General features: G+C 37.1%; 1 protein-coding gene across 2 annotated transcripts in view; it reads right to left on the bottom strand.

The window, feature by feature from the left end:
* caln2 (calneuron 2) overlaps nucleotides 1–18,613 on the bottom strand; it is a 36,212-nt gene that overhangs the window by 11,182 nt on the left and 6,417 nt on the right. For both annotated transcript variants that reach the window (XM_008427395.2, XM_008427394.1), the window contains exons 2-4: nucleotides 14,521–14,645; nucleotides 3,328–3,471; nucleotides 874–986 (exon numbers count right to left, since the gene is read on the bottom strand). In XM_008427395.2, the coding sequence (XP_008425617.1) occupies nucleotides 874–986; nucleotides 3,328–3,471; nucleotides 14,521–14,638 (375 nt within the window). In that variant the 5' untranslated portion in view covers nucleotides 14,639–14,645. The remainder of the gene's footprint in view (nucleotides 1–873; nucleotides 987–3,327; nucleotides 3,472–14,520; nucleotides 14,646–18,613) is intronic.

Raw genomic sequence — 18,613 nt, 5'->3', positions numbered from 1 at the left:
ACCCCGCCTCTCGCCCGGAACGTTAGCTGGAGATGGGCACCAGCAACCCTCCCGACCCCACTAAGGGACAAAGGTGCAAGAAAATGGATGGATGGATGGCGTCTAGAGGGCCACATAAAAAGCTCTGGTGGGCCAGACCCACCTAGGAGCTGAGACTCAACTAGTCCATGCTTTTAAAACACACACTCATAAACATTCATGCATTTCCATAATGTCATATTCTTTTACCCATGAGGCACAAAATGCATGTTCTTCGTCTGGAGCTGCTTTCATAAACAAAGTCAGGATGTAAAAAGAGCTTGTTCATGAGCCGCAGCACTAATGAACAGTTCGGATTCTCAAACGCAGACATGCTCTGACATTTTTGAGACAGTGCTGCATCTCTAAAATCCTTATTTTGGCAATGCCTCCTTCAACACTGTGAATGGTAAACACACACACACACACRCACACRCACRCACACRCACACACACACACACACACACACACACACACACACACACACACACACACMCAGAAWCACWCMYRCATACAAAAACCCAAGTAAAATCTCTGCAGGTCTCCTTTCCTTCAAGTCTCTAAGTAAAAACAATTTCTGGCAGGCAGGCAGCAGAAGCAGGTAGGGGGGACTGGAGCGTGTGTGTGTGTGTGTGTGTTTGTGTGTGCGCGTGTGTTTTCTTATTTGTGTCGGTGCAGAGCCCCTGCAGGAACCAGAGCCGAGCTTAAGCATGTAAGCACTCCTCTGAATGCTGAAATGCGCAGCCAGAGGTGAGCTAGATGAGGTGAAAAAGATGGAGCCGGTAAGTAACAGGGCGCCTGAGTGATGAGGAGCAGACTGTCTGCCCGCAGGTAGGAGGAAGGTTTGTCTCTCACCTGCCAGAAGATGTTGTCAATGGTGTTGCCCAGGAATCCTTCTCTGTTGTCGGACGACAGCAGCTTAGGCCCCAGTATCGTCATGAACTCCTCGAAGTCCACCTGGCCGTCCCCTGCAGGAGGAAACGCATCAGAGGCTGCTGCAGCATGGACCATGTTGACTGAACATATTCAAAGCAATAAAAAATGAGACAGAACAACAACTAAATATGCTTTGATTTGTGACACTATCGACACACATAAAGAGCTGCAGCAAACTTTCGCCAACTCAGACGTGTGTCTTTAAGATTTTGGGCGTAGGTGTTCTTATGACAGATCAGGGAATATTTGGCTAATTTAAATTCACAAGACACGACTCGTAAAAATGTTTGCATTATGTATTCTGCTGCTGCATGTAGTTAATGATACCCATCAGCAGCTTGAACAGCTTCATTACAGGAACTTGTAAACACCATCATTTTCACCCAGATTTATAGATGTTAACCTGAAGATGCTGCGATCACGACTGTCAGCTTTATTTAACTTTTAGTTCATTAAGCTACACCAGGCAGCATAAAAAACCTTAGCAGTAAAGCAACAGCATTGGAAAGGATTCAGTAAATTATTTTGCAAAAGTATTAAAATCCTCTGAACACAATGCAAATACAAACTGCAGAGTATTTTACTCAGATTTTATGTGACACAACAAATGTAATGGTGAAGTGAACGGAAGATGATACTGGGTTTTCAAACTCAATTACAGTAATTAAGTAATTACTTGCATATATATAACATAAACATGCTTTATTTAAGCAATTTTAAAATAACTGGTTGTATATTTAAGGTGATTGACCTGAAAATAAATAACCTGTAAGTAATGGCAAAATAATGAAAAACAAAAATGCAGTGCTTTCAGAGCTCAAATAATGCAAATAAAACAAGTTTATATTCATTTAGAAACAACAATATTAATGTCTTAACTCAGAAAGAGTTAAAAAATTAGTATTTGGTGGAATAACCAGGAGGTTTCCTATGCACTGCAGTGGGCTCTTCATGTAAAGAAGCATAAAAAGTCACAACATTAAAACCTTGTCGAAAAAAAACAAAACAAAAAAAAACAGGTTTCAAATGGTTTTTAATAATGTTTACAAAGCTCCATCCATCTACCTCTTAAGGATTTTCCAGTACCTGTGAAAAACTATCATATTCATATCAAAGTAAGAGGTTTCTGAGTACATTACACAGCACACTTTTTACATTTTTATCTGTAAACTTTGTTTTGGTCAATGCCACGTTTTTAGAATAAAACACAAACGTTTGTAGCTAAGGTTCAATGGATATTATTACTTTTGTAAGTTATTAATAATTATATCAGGGGAATTCCTAATATCCTTTGCCTTAGCATCAAAAAACCAAACTTTTATTAAGTACCATTTGCACAAACACAACCTGGCAACAAATACTAATTCTGTATAAGCTGTATTCTCTCCAGCTTGGAGAGTCTTTTGTTTTGGCCACATCTACAAAAGGTAAGGTTTACTTTGAACAGTGGTTTCAAAGAGATTGGATTTTGCCTTGAGTTGTTGCCCAATTACCCAGCCTCGACTGGAAAGCTCCAGGAAAGATGAAAACTGACAGCAGAGAGATCACAGACCTAACGGTGTGTTTAATGCTGCACAGTGTCTAACATTATGTTCATCACTGCAAAGCCGGATTAAATGATGCTCTGAAAGAACATCATTTAATCAGGAATAACTGAGGCTTACAGAAGGATAGTTCAAGATATACTGTTAATTCTTACGCTGATATTTAATAACATAAAATGAGCATGAAAGACAGTGCAGGTTGTGATGTGTTGACTGTGAAAGTCAAAGGTAAACAGGATTTTAGGAAAGATAGCATCTCGCCTCAGGACAAATGGTAGTGCTGCTTTCAGGTGGTCGGTTACTCACAGACGCAAAAGCAAAAAGCTTTTAGCTTTGACCTTTGATATTTATGGCAAACTGTGAAATCAAGAGCCGAGAGCAGCCAGAGAAGAAACCGCTGAAAGACTGAATGGGTTTTTCCTGATGCAAGTTCTGCCTTGGAGTAATTGCAATCTGCTGTGAATATACAAGTAGAGCGCGACTTTTAAGTACGAGGAGCAGACAGGCTAGTTCTTTATTGTCTCGGGGGAAATTTGTCCTTTAAATCTGGCCTTCTGCTGCACTTTAGGTCATTTACAAGGTGTTTTAGTGAAGCATTTCCGAAGAAAACATGTTCGATCCAAATTTTTGTATCCAAAGCAAGTGAAAGAGGTATTCTAATTCAAATTCAACACTCCATACCTCTGCTCAAGCAAATGACTCCTCCCTGTACCATGCAGAAGTAAAGAAAACAAAGATCCCCAAGCAGAAAAGCATTAAAACAGGATGAGGATGTTCTGCACGCTCTGAAAATGGCCCCCCGAGTGTGTATCCTTATGTAGCGCCTCACCGTCCATGTCCAGTCTCTGCATAATGATGGCCAGCTCCACTTCGCTGGGCATGTAACCCAGGGAGCGCATGGCCATGCCCAGCTCCTGCTTGGAGATGAAGCCATTCCCATCTCGGTCCAAAACCCGGAATGCCTCACGGATCTCTGCGCAGGATAAAAACACAACATGTCACCGCAAAGTGCGCACACTGTCTGTGCTTCTTTTTGTGAAAATACACATTATTCATTTAGTATGGAAAAATGTGAAATGCTGCAATTTTTCTGTCATGGAGCATCTGGTGTGAGAGAGTCTGGTTGATCTTTCTCACACGTCTAATCGCTCACTGTGTTTTATAAGGCGTCTTATTACAGGGGATGAAAATATCTTTTCTTTATTGGTGTTCCCCTTTGCACTTCTTTCCGATGAGTAATCATTGCTGGTTGCTCTTTCATTTGTTTGGTGGTTGCACTTGTTGCAGAGGTTAATGGTACACATCTTTCCTGTTTATCATAATTTAAATCTAATCTAGTTTCTACTCATCTAAAGCACATCCCTTATTGCAGTCGGTTGATATATGTTCTTGTTTTGTTTGTAATTTTAAAGTGTCTTTTTATGAGATTGTCAAATCCTTTTTTATCTTGTTGCTGGTGCGTGATGCGTTTTCTTTGTCAGTGCCGCATGACCGATTTTCAGAAGACTGAACAATTGTGAGTCTTTGTTTTCTCTTAAGGATCAATAAATGTTGTGTTCAGCTCGTCTTGGTGAGGAGTTTTATTTTCAAAGAATCCGCTGCTATCTGTGTCTCAGAAATAAAAGCAGGGCTTAGAAAAGCAGATATCCTTCAAATTATTGCATTTCTCCAATTATTTTCAAACTCAACCACAACAAATTCTCATCTCAATTGCTTATGATTTATCACCTAATGTTGCTTGAAAAATTGTAATTGTAAGTTGAAGTGCTCTTGCAAGAATTATTCATCTAATTTTTGTAATTTATCAATTGAGACTCCATAAATAAGCCCTGATTGCATTACTGTATCAAACTGGAAATAGTAGCTGATCTTTTCATTCAACAGAATTTTATCTTCTAAGATGGTTCCAATCTTGGTTTCTCTCTTGTCTGAAAAATATTGCAGAATCCATTTTCTTATGTTGTTTCATTGGCTGATCTCTACCTCCTGATGGCTCCTTCCCAATAATCTCCAGATACAGAGTAGCTTTGTTCCGACTAGGTCAAAAAATAAATAAAAATACAAACACAAAACAGCAAAAGGTTTGAAATGTGTTATTTACTACTTTGCTAAACAAAGTTACAGCAAATTTTATTACAAGGTTTGTTTAATTTTTTAATTTCATACTTTGTCAGCCTTAACCGAAAGTGTTTTATTGAAATATACTTAGACACTATTTACATAGTACTTACAAATATTAAGGTTTACTAAAATATACACAGAACCTATTTGAAAATATTACTAAAAGTACAATGTCAGAAAAGTATTGTTTATATTTATATCTGTAAAATATGTTTAAAATGTACTTTCAAAATATACATTTTTACAAATACATGCAAAGTTTATTTTTAAAAGGATTGTCCAATGTATAATTTTAGTAATATATTTAATTAGAACTTAAAGTGTATTTCAGAAAAGATATACTTTTAGAAAGTGTACCAAAATAAGTTTCTAAATACATACTTACTTTACATTTTTAATATGATCTCAATAAGTATTTTCACTTGATAACATTCTTAAATGTATTTCGGAGAAATGCAGAATAGTACATTACATCTACAAAAGATGAAGTTTACTTTGAACAGAGGCTTCAAAGAGATTTTGAAAATTAAAAACACAAAACCAGCAAAAGGTTTTACCAAGTCAGCAGAGTGCTGTTTGTATTTTTTATTGTAACTGTTTGTATTTTTTATTGTAAATGTTTTTATTTTTATTGTAACTGTATTTTTTTTGTAACTGTTTTTATCTTTTGCATCCTATCTTTAGCTGCGTTTGCCTAATGTGGTGCATAATTGTTTTATTTATATCACCAGTTTCTGAATCCAAAATGAGTAACAACCAAGAGAAACAACAATCTGAATCTGAATCTTGAAGAACGTTATAAAACGTTGTACACTTAATGTCCCCCTGACCTCTTCAATGAGATTAGAGTACGGTTATTATTTAGAAGATTTTCTCTCTCAGCGGTAGTTTCCAGAGAAGTTTAATTATCTTTGCTTTTATTTTTGTTTTTGATGTTACTTTTGATCTAATTAAAGCATTTTAAAATAGACCTCAGTGGAATGATTCATACCATTAATTCTTGATGATGTTAATTACCAGTTCCCACTGATTTTCCTCATAATCCATAACTTGGGTATAAATATCGTTGATTAATGCTAAATAAATCTGGGAAATACACAGCATTTGTTTTGTTTTAGAGATCATGCAGCGGGAAGGGAAATTATAAATCTTTTGTCTAATTCTGCTAGATTATGAGACAAATTTACTTTCATCTTATCATAGTTCAACACAGCTTTTAAATGGTAGGATGAGTTTGTCAGTATGACAAAGTAAACAGTCTTACGGAATAATTACAAAATAATTTTTTATTGACTTCAGTTTTGGTTGTGCCTCCTTTCTGGTTTATTTTTATGCCCAGTTACTACAGCTACTGCAAAAGCGTGAATGGGTTTTGATCAATACTCTTCTGTAAGAGTTGATGACCTAATTCTTGTGTCCTTAAAACATTTCCTAATCAGAAAGTTATACCTTTATCTTTCCAGAGTCCAGCTCACCATTAAATTTTTCAGTAAATGCCTGGGTTCAGTCTCGCTGCTCTTAAAGTTGCTGTGGGATGCAACACGCTTTCTGTGATAAAACTCCCATAACCAGCAGCTTCTCTGGGACAAACAGCAGACAGACAAATTAGTTTTGGAGCGGGACCGATTCCTGCGGGAAATGGAGTTGGTAGACAGAAAAACAAGTCCTAAATCACAGCAGCAGTTAACCTCAAGTGTAAAAACACTTCAAGTGGTCTGCAGCGTCTGCAGAGCTGCTGCTAGTGACCAGAGCTGAACCCCCAGCGGACCTGACCCATGAAAAAAAGAAAACAACGACCCATAGAAATATTTGGTACAAATGTTTTTGATTAGTGTTATTACCAACATGGTGTGTGGAATTATTTTAATCTTTTTGCATTTCACAATTTTCAGGAAATCAAACTGTGCTTTCCGGGAATAAAGAAAAAGACATTATTCTTCTCTGCTTGTGGGCATTAAAAATTTAGAGATTGTTGAATTACAAATAAACTTCAACTGCAACTTTTCAGCAGCCGCCACAGTGTAACTGTAGCCACTAAGATGTTTTGTAAACAAAGACGCTCATAAAAAAGATCTTAGTAGCAGCATTTTCACATAAAAAATTATTGCTCTCCTTTATTTACAAGCAAGTACTAGCACTGCAGCACAGTCAACTGACACAGGAAATAAGAAAAGCAGTAGTTGAGAAACATCTCATTATATTCCGATTTTCTGATGCTGAATTTTTGTCCTGTGCACTTATGCATATGATTTTAAAAAAATTTTTACTTTGAATTTCATAGTAAAATACTAGCTGCAGAAATTTTCTTGGAAGAAATTCTTTTTTTAAGCAAATTTTTGCAGGTGAAATATTTACTGGTGAATTTAAATAAAAAAATCAAGCACATAATTTCACAGGATAAAAATGTAGTGTTAATTCAAAGACTACAAAACAAGTCAAAATCTAATGAAACTAAGGGAAGGAGAAAATAAACAGAGCAAAGACAAAAAAGAAAACCACTAATCTAAGTGGAAACAACCCAAACGGCAAAATAAATAAAAGAAGTAACACAAACGGAAAACTATTTTACAGACTTTTTAATTTGTATTGGATTTGGAGAGAATGTAGCTTTGGCTAACAAAGAGTTATTTACTTAATTTTGTCTTAATACTTTTTTATTTATCTTAGGGAAACGTTGTCTAAATAGCACAGAAGTATTTTTCCAATTGGGGCTTTTTGTACAACACATAAAAAATGTAAAAGGTTTGTTTTAAAAGCACACTTTTTCAATTTTGGTCTTTTCACTGTAAAAATTACAACTCTAATAAAACAACAACAACAATAATAATAATAAGGCAACATTTTCAAAGCAATTCTTTTTAAGTTTAAAACACTTTTGGGTTTTATAAATCCTAAAATGAAATAAACTGAAAAAAAAGAAAGTTGAAAATTAAAAGAAAGAAAAATTGCTACACTAAATTGAGAATAATTAGCATTTTAAATGTAATTAAAATGAGTAACTTATGATATTTGCATTAATTTTACTCTATTATTTTAATTTTTTTCAATTTGCTTCATTTCACCATAATTAGTCTTTTATTCTAGCAGATGGACAAAAAATCTTGGTTTTACCTAAAAGAAATGATGCTTCTTTTGTAAAACCATGGCTTTGGAGTGTTGTAAATTTTTGCAATAAAATTTATTTATTGAAAATGTTGCTTATCAAGCAACATTTTTATAATTCATCCATCCATCCATTTTCTAACACCCTCGTCCCTCAGTGGGGTCAGGAGGATTGTTGGTGTCCATCTCCAGCTAACGTTCCGGACGAGAGGTTGGGTCATCCTGGATCAATTAAATTCAAAAATACTTTAATAATCCCAAAGGGAAATTAAATAAGAATACAAGTATTAGTAGAAGATGTTTTTTATGGACTATCATGTTGAAAAAAAAAAAAAAAAAAAGAAAAAATAAATCCAAAGATTTATTTTGGATTTATTCAAAAATAAATCCAAAATATTTTGATTTATTTTGATTCATTTTAATTTTGGTTAAAGTGGTTAAATTCTCACTTTAACCAAAGTGAGAATTTAAATTGAAAAACACAAATATAGTTGTGCCAAAATGCAGAAAAAAGATTTAAGGTCTTGGAATAAATAACATATAGTTTGTTTTGATGTGAGTTTATGATTCTGAAAATAATCTATATTTCTAACTTATTTCAAATATAAATTGTAATTTAAGTATAACTAATATATTGCAATATACTGACAACTAGTAATTTTTTTAGGTTGGCTCACTGTAACATTTTTTCAGTGCAGGAAGAGGTGTTATTGCAAAGTAAATGACCAAATCTGAAGCTCAGATAACTTAAAACCAACTGGCATTGTAAATTAAATTAAACTGCATCATAATAAACAATCTTAATAAATGTCAGGAACGTCATGATGACACGGATTTGACCCATTTGTCTCATAAGGTTACTTTAAATTACATTTGTAGTGAATCAACAATATCAGAAAACTGAATTGAATTGAAAATTATAGAAGAGAATCAAATCAAATCTTCAGAAAGTCTTAGATATCACATTTATTTATTTTTTCTCTACTGTTTGTCATATTGCAGCCATTTTGTACCGAGTTATAAAACAAAGCACCTGCTGTGGTTCAGGAGCTTGTTGAACTATTACAGTATCTATATCTGAACTTATTCATTACTGTTCTAATGTTCCATCTTAAATGATTTCCACTTATAAATATGTCCAAACTTCAAGCAGCTTGACCATATTGATTGATTGGCAGCCGCAATTGCTTCTCTAAAGTTATTTATGATGTTTTCACTTCTTGGCACTGTGTTAGCTTACACATGAATGTTTCAGACCAGCAAACTGCCTAGATTGATGTTTTTGTAAGGGCACGCGATTAATAACGACTGCTACATTCCTCTTATTCACCGTGGAAGCAGAAAATGGAAACTCAGTTTTATGAGTGGTTGTTTTGACTCTCATTGTTCTCCTTTGCATTTCTTTCTGATAAGTGATCAGTTATCTTCACCACCGACTCATAATTTCATCTCCTAACTGTCCCGGTGGGTTTTGGAGAGCTAAATTGGAGACAACTGCTGAGGTGTGGCAAAAAAACCTAAATAGCCAGTGAGACAAGAGAGTGGCATAACAAAGATGTAAGGTGGGTTCAGTGGGTTTGATTGCTGGACTGAGGAACTTGAACCAAAAGGAAAGAATTTAATAAATACAAATACAGAAGAAGTGTAACTAAGAAAACCAAAATACAGGTAGAAGAAGAAGAAAAAAACTGGTAATCAGAGCTAAAACTAGACATGGAGTGGCATGACAAAACCTGATTAGCAAGGAGTAAAATAAACTGATAGAAAATGAAAAGACTTAAACTAGAATTAACTAAGCTCGACAGAGGCTATTTGTGCAGGTTACCACCAGAATAAAATATAATAATTAGCAACTGGTGGATTTTAGCAAGTCTGCGTGGAGATGAAAGGTGCTTCCCTGGAGTAGATAAGAGGTTTCCCCATTACCTGTAAGTGCAGGAGCTTTTCTCACAGACAAACCAAGGTGAGAGTCGACTCCCTCCTCCTCTCCGCCACACTGCCTGTCTAAGTCCCTTTTCTTGTCTCCCTCGCATCTTTTTTATACTCGCCATATCTTACAAACCCCGAGGGGCCTCCACAAAGAACAATCACCACCATCTCTGCCAAGATCGCTTCCGACTCCGTGTTCCCACGCAAAATGAGGATTCTTCCTAACAAGAAGTTGTGATTAAATGCACACAACCCAGAGGGAATGAGTGCGTTTGTGCAGCAGAAACACTCCGAGCATTCTAGCAGAATGGCCACAGTTTGCAACATATAACCTGTCAATCACTGCAAAAACACAAAATCTCAAATAGTGTTATCAGTCTGGTTTCTAGTGAAAATATCTCTTTACTTGAAATAAGACAAAACTAAAACTAAGTCAAAAATTCTTTTTTATTGAAGAAAAAGTTCTTGTTCCACTGGGAGATTATTTCACTCATTATAGTGAAAATAAACTATAATGAGTGAAATAAACAACCAACAAAATTTTTTCATCAACATTACTGCCTAGAAAGTCATATTGGGTGAGTTCACAGTGCAGCCTGAAGTGACCCAATTCCGATTTTTTTGACGTCATGCGACCTGTATCCAATCTTTTCATGGCAGTGTGAACAGCACAGGTCGGATTCTTTTACGAATGTGACCCATATCCGATACATATCCGATTCAAATGCGACCATAACGTTCAGGTCGTATTCATCCGAACTGAATGTCACTGATTCTCAACAAATCTCACTATTCTGCGTCCTGATACGCGCAGGTGGGAAGAAAAACAACAATCATGACGGACTATATGAGGATTAAGTTGTTAATATGGTGCTACGGTTGGACAACAACTTCAAATATGTAAGCTAAGCTCCACCGTTAGCCTCCATGTTTACTACTGCAAACACTGAGCGCTTCTTTTATGACAGTTGGCAGAACACTGACGCTATTGCGCCCTCTACTGCGCATGCGGGTCACTTTCAAGTCGTTTGCCCGTTTACACTGCAGAATGCATAGAGGTCGCATTTATTGGCAGTGTGAACGACCCCGGCAAAAAAATCGGAATTGCCAAAAAATCGGAATTGGGTCACTACAGGCTGCAGTGGGAACGCAGCCATTGATGAAATACACCTTATTTCAAGACAAAACTACATGTCCATCCATCCATCCATCCATCCATCCATCCATCCATCCATCCATCCATCCATCCATCCATCCATCCATCCATCCATCCATCCATCCATCCATCCATCCATCCATCCATCCATCCATCCATCCGTCTAAGCTCTGTCTGTCTGCATTTTCTGTCTGTTTGAATGTTGGAGCGTAAAGCTGAATTCCAGTCGCAGCTTGTAAACATCCCTCACGGCTCATAACTGGACTCGTCCTCCATGCCGCCGCCTCTCGTTTTTCGGGCTTTCTTCAAAGGGTGAGAATCCCAGGCAAGGTGAGGCGCTGCGAACAAGACCTAGTGTGCAGCCTCCCAGAACACGCTGAGGTCTATTTGTATGCAGCCCAACAGAGGGGACCACGTTTTCAATAGGGTACAAATGAGCTGGTCCCTGATGTGTTGATATAGAATGTGCGTGCATGTGTGTTAGACTGCAGCCTCTACCAATGGTTGGGTGTTGCAAAGGAAGCTCCCAGGTCTGCACATGTTCACATATGAAAAGCAGAGATGCTTTAAAAGTACAGAAAAGGTTTGAAGCGGTTCGTTCAAGGCATTATTAACAATTCATCTGTCTATACAAACAGATAAACCTGCGAGAAACTTCTGAATCTCTCTGAAGTGGGATTAGACGTTTCATATGCAGGCAACAGCTTCCAGCCTGGATATTTTGTCCACATCAAACAAACTTGTTGTTTACTCGGGATCTCCGGCTCACTGCAGCTTCACTTTAGAGTTTAAGAAACTGAATTCAGTTCATGCAGTTCTTTGCAAAAAGAAAACTTTTATCGTCTTGTTTTGTACATTTTATTGCTTCACAACCACAAATTGCAATGTTTTTATCAGAACTTTGTGAGATAAACAAACACAAACTGTTGCACAACCGTGAACCTGCACTGCCTCGTTTACTCTGATTCTCCTAAATTAAAACAAGTGCAAACATATGTCTTCAGAAGTTAACTAATTAGTAAAAAGTCAGACTGTGTGCAGTTTAGGTAAGGTAATTTTATTTATCTAGCACATTTTCAGCAACAGGCTGCACAGTAGTGCAGTTGGTAGAGCTGTTGCCTTTCAGCAAGAAGGTTCTGGGTTCGATTCCCGGCCCCAGGTCTTTCTGCATGGAGTTTGCATGTTCTCCCTGTGCATGGTGGGTTTTCTTCGGGTACTCTGGTTTCCTCCAACAGTCCAAAAACATGACTGTTAGGTTAACTGGCCTCTCCAAATTGCAACAGGGACACTGGATTAAAAGATTTGTACACCCCTAGGTGTGAGTGTGTGTGTGTGTGCGTGGTTGTTTGTCCTGTGTGTCTCTGTGTTGCCCTGCAACAGACTGGCGACCTGTCCAGGGTGACCCCGCCTCTCGCCCGGAACGTTGGCTGGAGATAGGCGCCAGCACCCCTCCTGACCCCACTAAGGGACAAGGGTGTAAAGAAAATGGATGGATGGATTTTCAGCAACAAGGCAACTCAAAGTGCTTTACATAAATCAGAAGAAAATACAAACAAAACAACAAACCCAAAGAAAGACAAAAAGGTAAAAGTAGAAAACTACATATCGGTTCCCCATGTTTAATAAGAATAAGTAGTCTGTAATTTATAAACTAGTAAGGGTTTCTCTGGATTCTGATAAAACTAATGTTGGCTCTCCATGTTTGGTTCTATAAAGTAGACGGTACTTTCTAAGTTTGCTCTAGATTTGTAAACTAACAGGAGTTTCTCTAGATATTAAAAGTTTTAAGCTAAATGTTGATCTAAGTTCATGAGAACTCCACAATCTCTAAAAGTAATAAACCAAACAGAGACAGAGTTTAATTTTAGTGTAATAAATAGCTAATAAAATCTTAAAAATGGAAAGCCACTGTTGCATGAAAAGTTCTGTTTAAATGTGTTTTGCTCAGACTTAACTAAATTTGAACATTTGAACTTCCTGAAAAATAGCATATATAGCAGAAAACTGATCATGTGCATCATCAAGATCTGCTGTGAAACATGGTGGAGGCAGCATAATGGAGCTGCAACAGAGTGGTTTAGATCAGTGCATATTCATGTGTTAAAATGGCCTAGTCAAACTCCAGACATAAACCAATCTATAAGCTGTGACGAGACAAAAAAATTAATCTGTAGTTTTTCCAAAGCTGGTGCATATAAATGTTGAAGTGATTATAGTGGCGGAATAAAAATCATGTTTCAGGTTTTTATGAAAAAGTGTTTCCTTTCACCTCCCAGTTTGTGGGACTTGGTGTAAAAACAAATGAAATGCACCTTTGTTTGTGGTTGTGACAGAAAATATGCAGAAAAATTCAAAGAGATGTGAGCATTTTGGGATGAAGCTCTCCACATGACCAGGCCCCCTGAAAACAGACCAGTCATGATGACACATTTGAGTCAGTGGTGCAGTTTGGCTTTTGGTGCAGAAAAAATGTCTCTGCAGACTGGGCTGAGTCAATTCATGCAACAGGGACACTGGATTAAAAGATTTGTACAACAAAGTACTTCATAGCAAAGCGCAGAGAGCGTTCATTCAAACTGCAGCAGGGCTTCGTGTAGGAACACAAACAACAAACAGCCAGACACACTTTCATGCTCAGTCCTCACTCTGTGGCAGGATTAGCTGTTTGAGCAACCCCCTAACAGAGACACTCACTGCCTGCTGCAACTCTTTGTTTTGATCAAGAAGCACAAAATGAACAGCGAATCTCCAATCAAACTGATTTTAAGGCAAACTACAGCTTTTTTTTTTCCAAAAAAAATGTTATAACTAGGCCATTAATTATTATAATTATTAACCACTCACCAACGTAATCACAGAGAGCCATTACAGAAAACACCATCAAGTCTTCTCATCAGCTACAATTTTATGTGATATTGATGCTGAATGTCAATGTAATGATGCGGTTGTACTTAATGCTCAAGCAGAATCAAACTGTGAGGCCAATCAGCGCCTGCAGGAAACGTTAATCAAAGCAGAACCAGAGAGTCCGTATTCATTTTGTGCTGGATGTTCATATCCAGACTGAGCTTTAATTTTACTCAACTGTTTTCTAGCAAACCTTCAGATTTGTTTGCAGTCTGCTTGTGAGCCAGTGTGTGCTTGTTGCACCGTTTGACCTAATTTTAGAGACGACGCAGAGCTCCACAGTAAATCAAAATTGGCTTTGTTGAGTTTAACGTCACCGTGACTGATTATACACGAACAGCGAGAGCCATAAGAAATAAAGCCCCGGAAGTCATTTTTGGTTGGTTAAGTGCAGAGCAAATGGCTCCACTTTAGCGCCGATTATTGATGTTCGCAGTTACTCTGCCGTAATATTTATTACATCCAAACCAACTTTTGTGGGGACTAGTAACATCAATTTTCACGCAAGATAAAATATGAATGGGAAACTAATTAGGGTACCACCATAGATACACTAGTGTTCTGTCAAGCTCCACTTCCTTCTGAGTCGTCTGACTGATTTTATTTCCTAAGCTCCATAATTGGAAACCAATGCATCTAGTCAAGCTCTGACAAAATGGCTAAATGGAAAATCTTCAACTCTAGAGAATTGGAGCGTTGTAACTGCATTGTTCCACCAGCGACCCATTAATTGTCTGTACCTCACACTTTGTTCTGCATCCACACATTCCTCCTCCTCCTCCTCCGCTGCTGGGTTGGCACACTCACCTCCCAGCTCCTCAGTGGAGAGGCTGGTGAGCTGGAAGGCTTCGCTGCCCTCGGTCAGGGAGCTGCTCAGGTAGTTGTCCGGATAGAGCAGGCCTGCCCGCACATGGTGGAATGGCATCTTTTCCCTGCAAAGCAAATCCACGTTGTTGTTCAGAAATGTTACATGTGACTGTATTACAGGGGAATTTTTCTGCCATAAGCGAGCAGAGAGGTCTGCAAGCGGAGATTTGATCTGAGCAGAGACGAGTTTCGAGTGCGAGGAGGGCGGTTTGAGAAAGCACAGTGAATATTAGAAGGAGAGCACAAGTTTTGAGTACAAGTTTTGAGAAGAAAGGCATGAAGTCCAGCTTTCAAACTGAAATGTAAGCACAATTATTAAACGTTTAGAAATACTGATTTCAGACTGACAAAGTGTGCTCTTAAATTATGGCAGAAAAATTCCCCCATACTCTATTATATTTATTATAATAATAATTAATAATTTGGAAGGTATTGCAGTGCTTTCTTAGACTTTAGGGCCCCTGAACAGAATTCAAGAATAAATTAAACAAATTAGGACAATAATACAACTTTTAAATTAAGATAATTACATTTCTACATTTTTTATTGAAAGAAACTGATTTGGAAACATTTTATTTTGCATGATTTTGTTATTTTTTTGTCACCAATATGAATTATTGTCATCTCTGTCCAAAATTTTCCCTTAAAGATGGGCCATATTTTGGCCCATCTGATTATGTAAGTTTTAAATATTAAATGATTGATAATTTCATCAGGTACTCAGTTACTTAAGTAGACGTTTTACCAGAGACTTTTTTATTCTTGAGTAATTTCTTGGACAGCTACTTTTTACTTTGTACAATTTTTGGGTATTCTATTTAAAAATGGTCTTTTTTCAAAAAGTCATATGACATTTGCGGCTTTAATGCATTTTATTTGGCCGTCCCCAGAGCAAAATAGCTCCTTAGGTTGTAAAAGTTGCAGCTTAGTGTCAAACATTTGAGTTAGTTTTCAGAAATGTCTTTCCGGCTCTTTCTCCTCCTTGTTCTGTTTCTTGCTCAACAGAGGAGAAAATCACGTCAGCTGTTGTTTCTTCTAACCTTCCCTGTCAAACCCGCAGACTCCCCGTCCCGCAGGACAATCCCACCACCAGACACCTCGACATGAGGCCTCAGGCCTGGTGACAGCACGCCACAGCTGCAGCAGCTGCTGCATGATCAGAGCGGCTCCTCTTTGATTTGTCAGCGCTGTCCTGCTCCATGTGTCACAGTCTGACATTTTGGTGATACGCTTCATGTCACATTCATCCTAAGTTTAGATTTCGAGGTAAGAAAGAAATCCCGACGGAGCCAGGACAGAAAGGATGGGGATGGAAGTGGGCATATCTACGGTAACTAAAACAGCCACTTCTATGTTCTTGCAAGAGAAGATTTTGACCTGAATGTTGGTGTGGATCTTAGAATCAAAGCTGCAGCGAGTGTGAAACAAAAAGTGGGATTGTCAGCTCTGTTGAACTGCAAAGGGTGCCAGGTGTGAAAGCTGAGTCTCTCAATGAGACAGTGACAGACATGGCGTGTGTGTTACTGTGTGTGAGAAGTGGCATTAATGTGTACACGGCTCGTAAACTCAGAGGAAATTTGCTCTTCAGTCCATCTGCTGCTGATTCTAAACATGCCTCACCTGCACACTGAACTCGCTCAGGTCACCACAGCAACATGCGTCTCTTCTCAAGACAAAAGCATCTGCTAGGAAGGTGGAAACACACATCCACTAATATACACAAGGCTTTTAATTCAAAACTTTACATACTAGCAGTTGGATTCCTTTTGGATGAGCAAACAGGCAGATGAAGAGCATAAACAACATTAAACAAAACTAACATTTTCAGCAGCTCAGTTATTTGTAAATGTATACAAATTGACCTAAATACCTAAAACATTTTTTCATCCCATAAAATACGAAGTTCATGGATGATGACACAATGATGATAGCTGGAAGATTTTGTTGAATTTTTTTTTACATTTTTAAAAGGTAAATATTCAAATGGACAAACACAGGAAATGCATGGAGTGAGCACTCTTGTTACAAAGATCATCTGTGCAATGAACACTAAAGCGACTCTTGCAGGGGTTTTTTGTGAGCATAAAGTTTTTAATTTAAAAAGCAGGTTTTATGTTTTTGTGTTCCCTGTCATTTCAAAACATCTGCTGATGCCTGTGGAGCGAGTTTAATGACTTTCCGCCCTCTCCAAGTGGTCCTCCTGAGTTTGGCATAATTAGCTTCAGCAGCGACTTTCTCCATGTTTGAGCCAGATGACGAAGAGCGTTTGACTCCGAAATTGTTCAAACCCCTGTCAGGTCTTGATTACAAAATGTTCATTCAACATGCTTGTTTTTGAAAGAAAATGAGATGCTCAAAAGATTATAAAACAATGCGGGAGTTAAAATAAGACCTTTGCTCAGAGTATATTGTATTAGGTTAAATTTGCAGCTTCAGTCAGCTTTCTAAAACAGTCATCGCTTTTCTATTGCTCCGCTATCTTTCTAACTTTCTGTATCTACCAAGTTTTATGTTGTGCAGCATTTTTGCATTTTGCTGTTTTGCAGAATTTAGCTGTAAGATTTCTTACCGTCTATGCCAACAGCTATTCTGGCTTTGTTTGTCACTACCAACCAACGATTACATAACTAGGAAAACAGGAAATTATGCCACAGTTGCTTTTTAATGTTTATGTAAATGTGCTTGCAGACATATAATGTTTGGCTGAACTGTTCAAGCACATCTAGATATCAGAACCAAATTGAAAATGGTAAAAATCGAAATAAAATTTCAAAAAGGGAGTAAATAAACATAACGACTACTTTGCAAAACAAAAAGAAGCAGTTCAAATATTTTTATGAGCGACCTTTAAGGGATTCTTTTAGCATGTCTGTGTTTTAGCAGGTTATAGAGGATGCAGTGTTTATTTCACCTAAGAAAAGCTTTGGTTTTTTATTTGTCATATTCAAAATGTTAAAAGGTAAATGACCTGTAGTTGTCAAGTGTTTTTTCAAGCCTGATGACTCCAAAGCAAACCATAGATTTGTAAGTGAATCATTTACAACTGTGACAATGATGTGCAAAATGTTTCAATTAAAATATAACTTTAACTGCAGGAGCATTAATTTGTCCAACCTTTATTTTGGACACATTAATTCAATGGGAAGAGTCACAGTTTGTACAGCACACAATTATTGTCAAAAAATAATAATAAAAATAAATAAACCCTTTTTTATTTATTTACACTGTACTTTTAAGCTAATATAACTCATGACTTTCTGTTTACTATAATACATAAACGGTGAGTCAGAAATTTATTTTACAAAGATATTTAAAAAGTTTCAACTTCCTGGCTGATTTCTTAAGATATTGTTTCAATATTTTCCACATATAACTCAAAAGATTAAAAGTTTTTTGTCTCTGAGTGTATTTGAAAACTACAACCTGGACTTTTTTGTTATTTTTGAAGTAGCAGCTGTGAAGAATGACATTCTCCTATAGGGTAAAGACAATGAATTGGATTAATCACAATTAATCGATTATTGAAATAATTGCCAACTAATTTAGTAATAGCACTTAATCAAAATATTAATATTTAACAACACACCATGTGCATTGCTTTTTCATTATTTTGCATGTGTTCTTTTTTCATCTGAAAAAATAACTTTGCTGTAAGAAATAACAACTGAAGAATTAAATACATGCATGAAAACTGCTAATTTACGCATATGAGGTTTCACATGTTTCATTCGTAGAGAATCCATTTCTCGACATTAAATTAATAACATAAACTGGAGGATTATTTCCATCAGTATGCTGCAATTGCCAAATTACTCAGTTACCTTAAATTAAACAGTGTGCGCAAATTAATTATAATTAATAGACAAATTAATTAGACATATGACATAAAAGTAATTTGGGTATTTCAGCGTCCATCTGTTCTCATAATTGTTCCCCGAACAGAAAACACCCACTCAGCCACTGCAGAATCCAGAACACACACATGGACACGCACCTACACACACACACACACACACACACACACACACACACA

The sequence above is a fragment of the Poecilia reticulata genome, linkage group LG14 (genome assembly GCF_000633615.1).
Source record: "Poecilia reticulata strain Guanapo linkage group LG14, Guppy_female_1.0+MT, whole genome shotgun sequence".
NCBI classification, from domain to species: Eukaryota; Metazoa; Chordata; class Actinopteri; order Cyprinodontiformes; family Poeciliidae; genus Poecilia; species Poecilia reticulata.
This window is presented reverse-complemented; position numbering and strand designations above follow the sequence as displayed.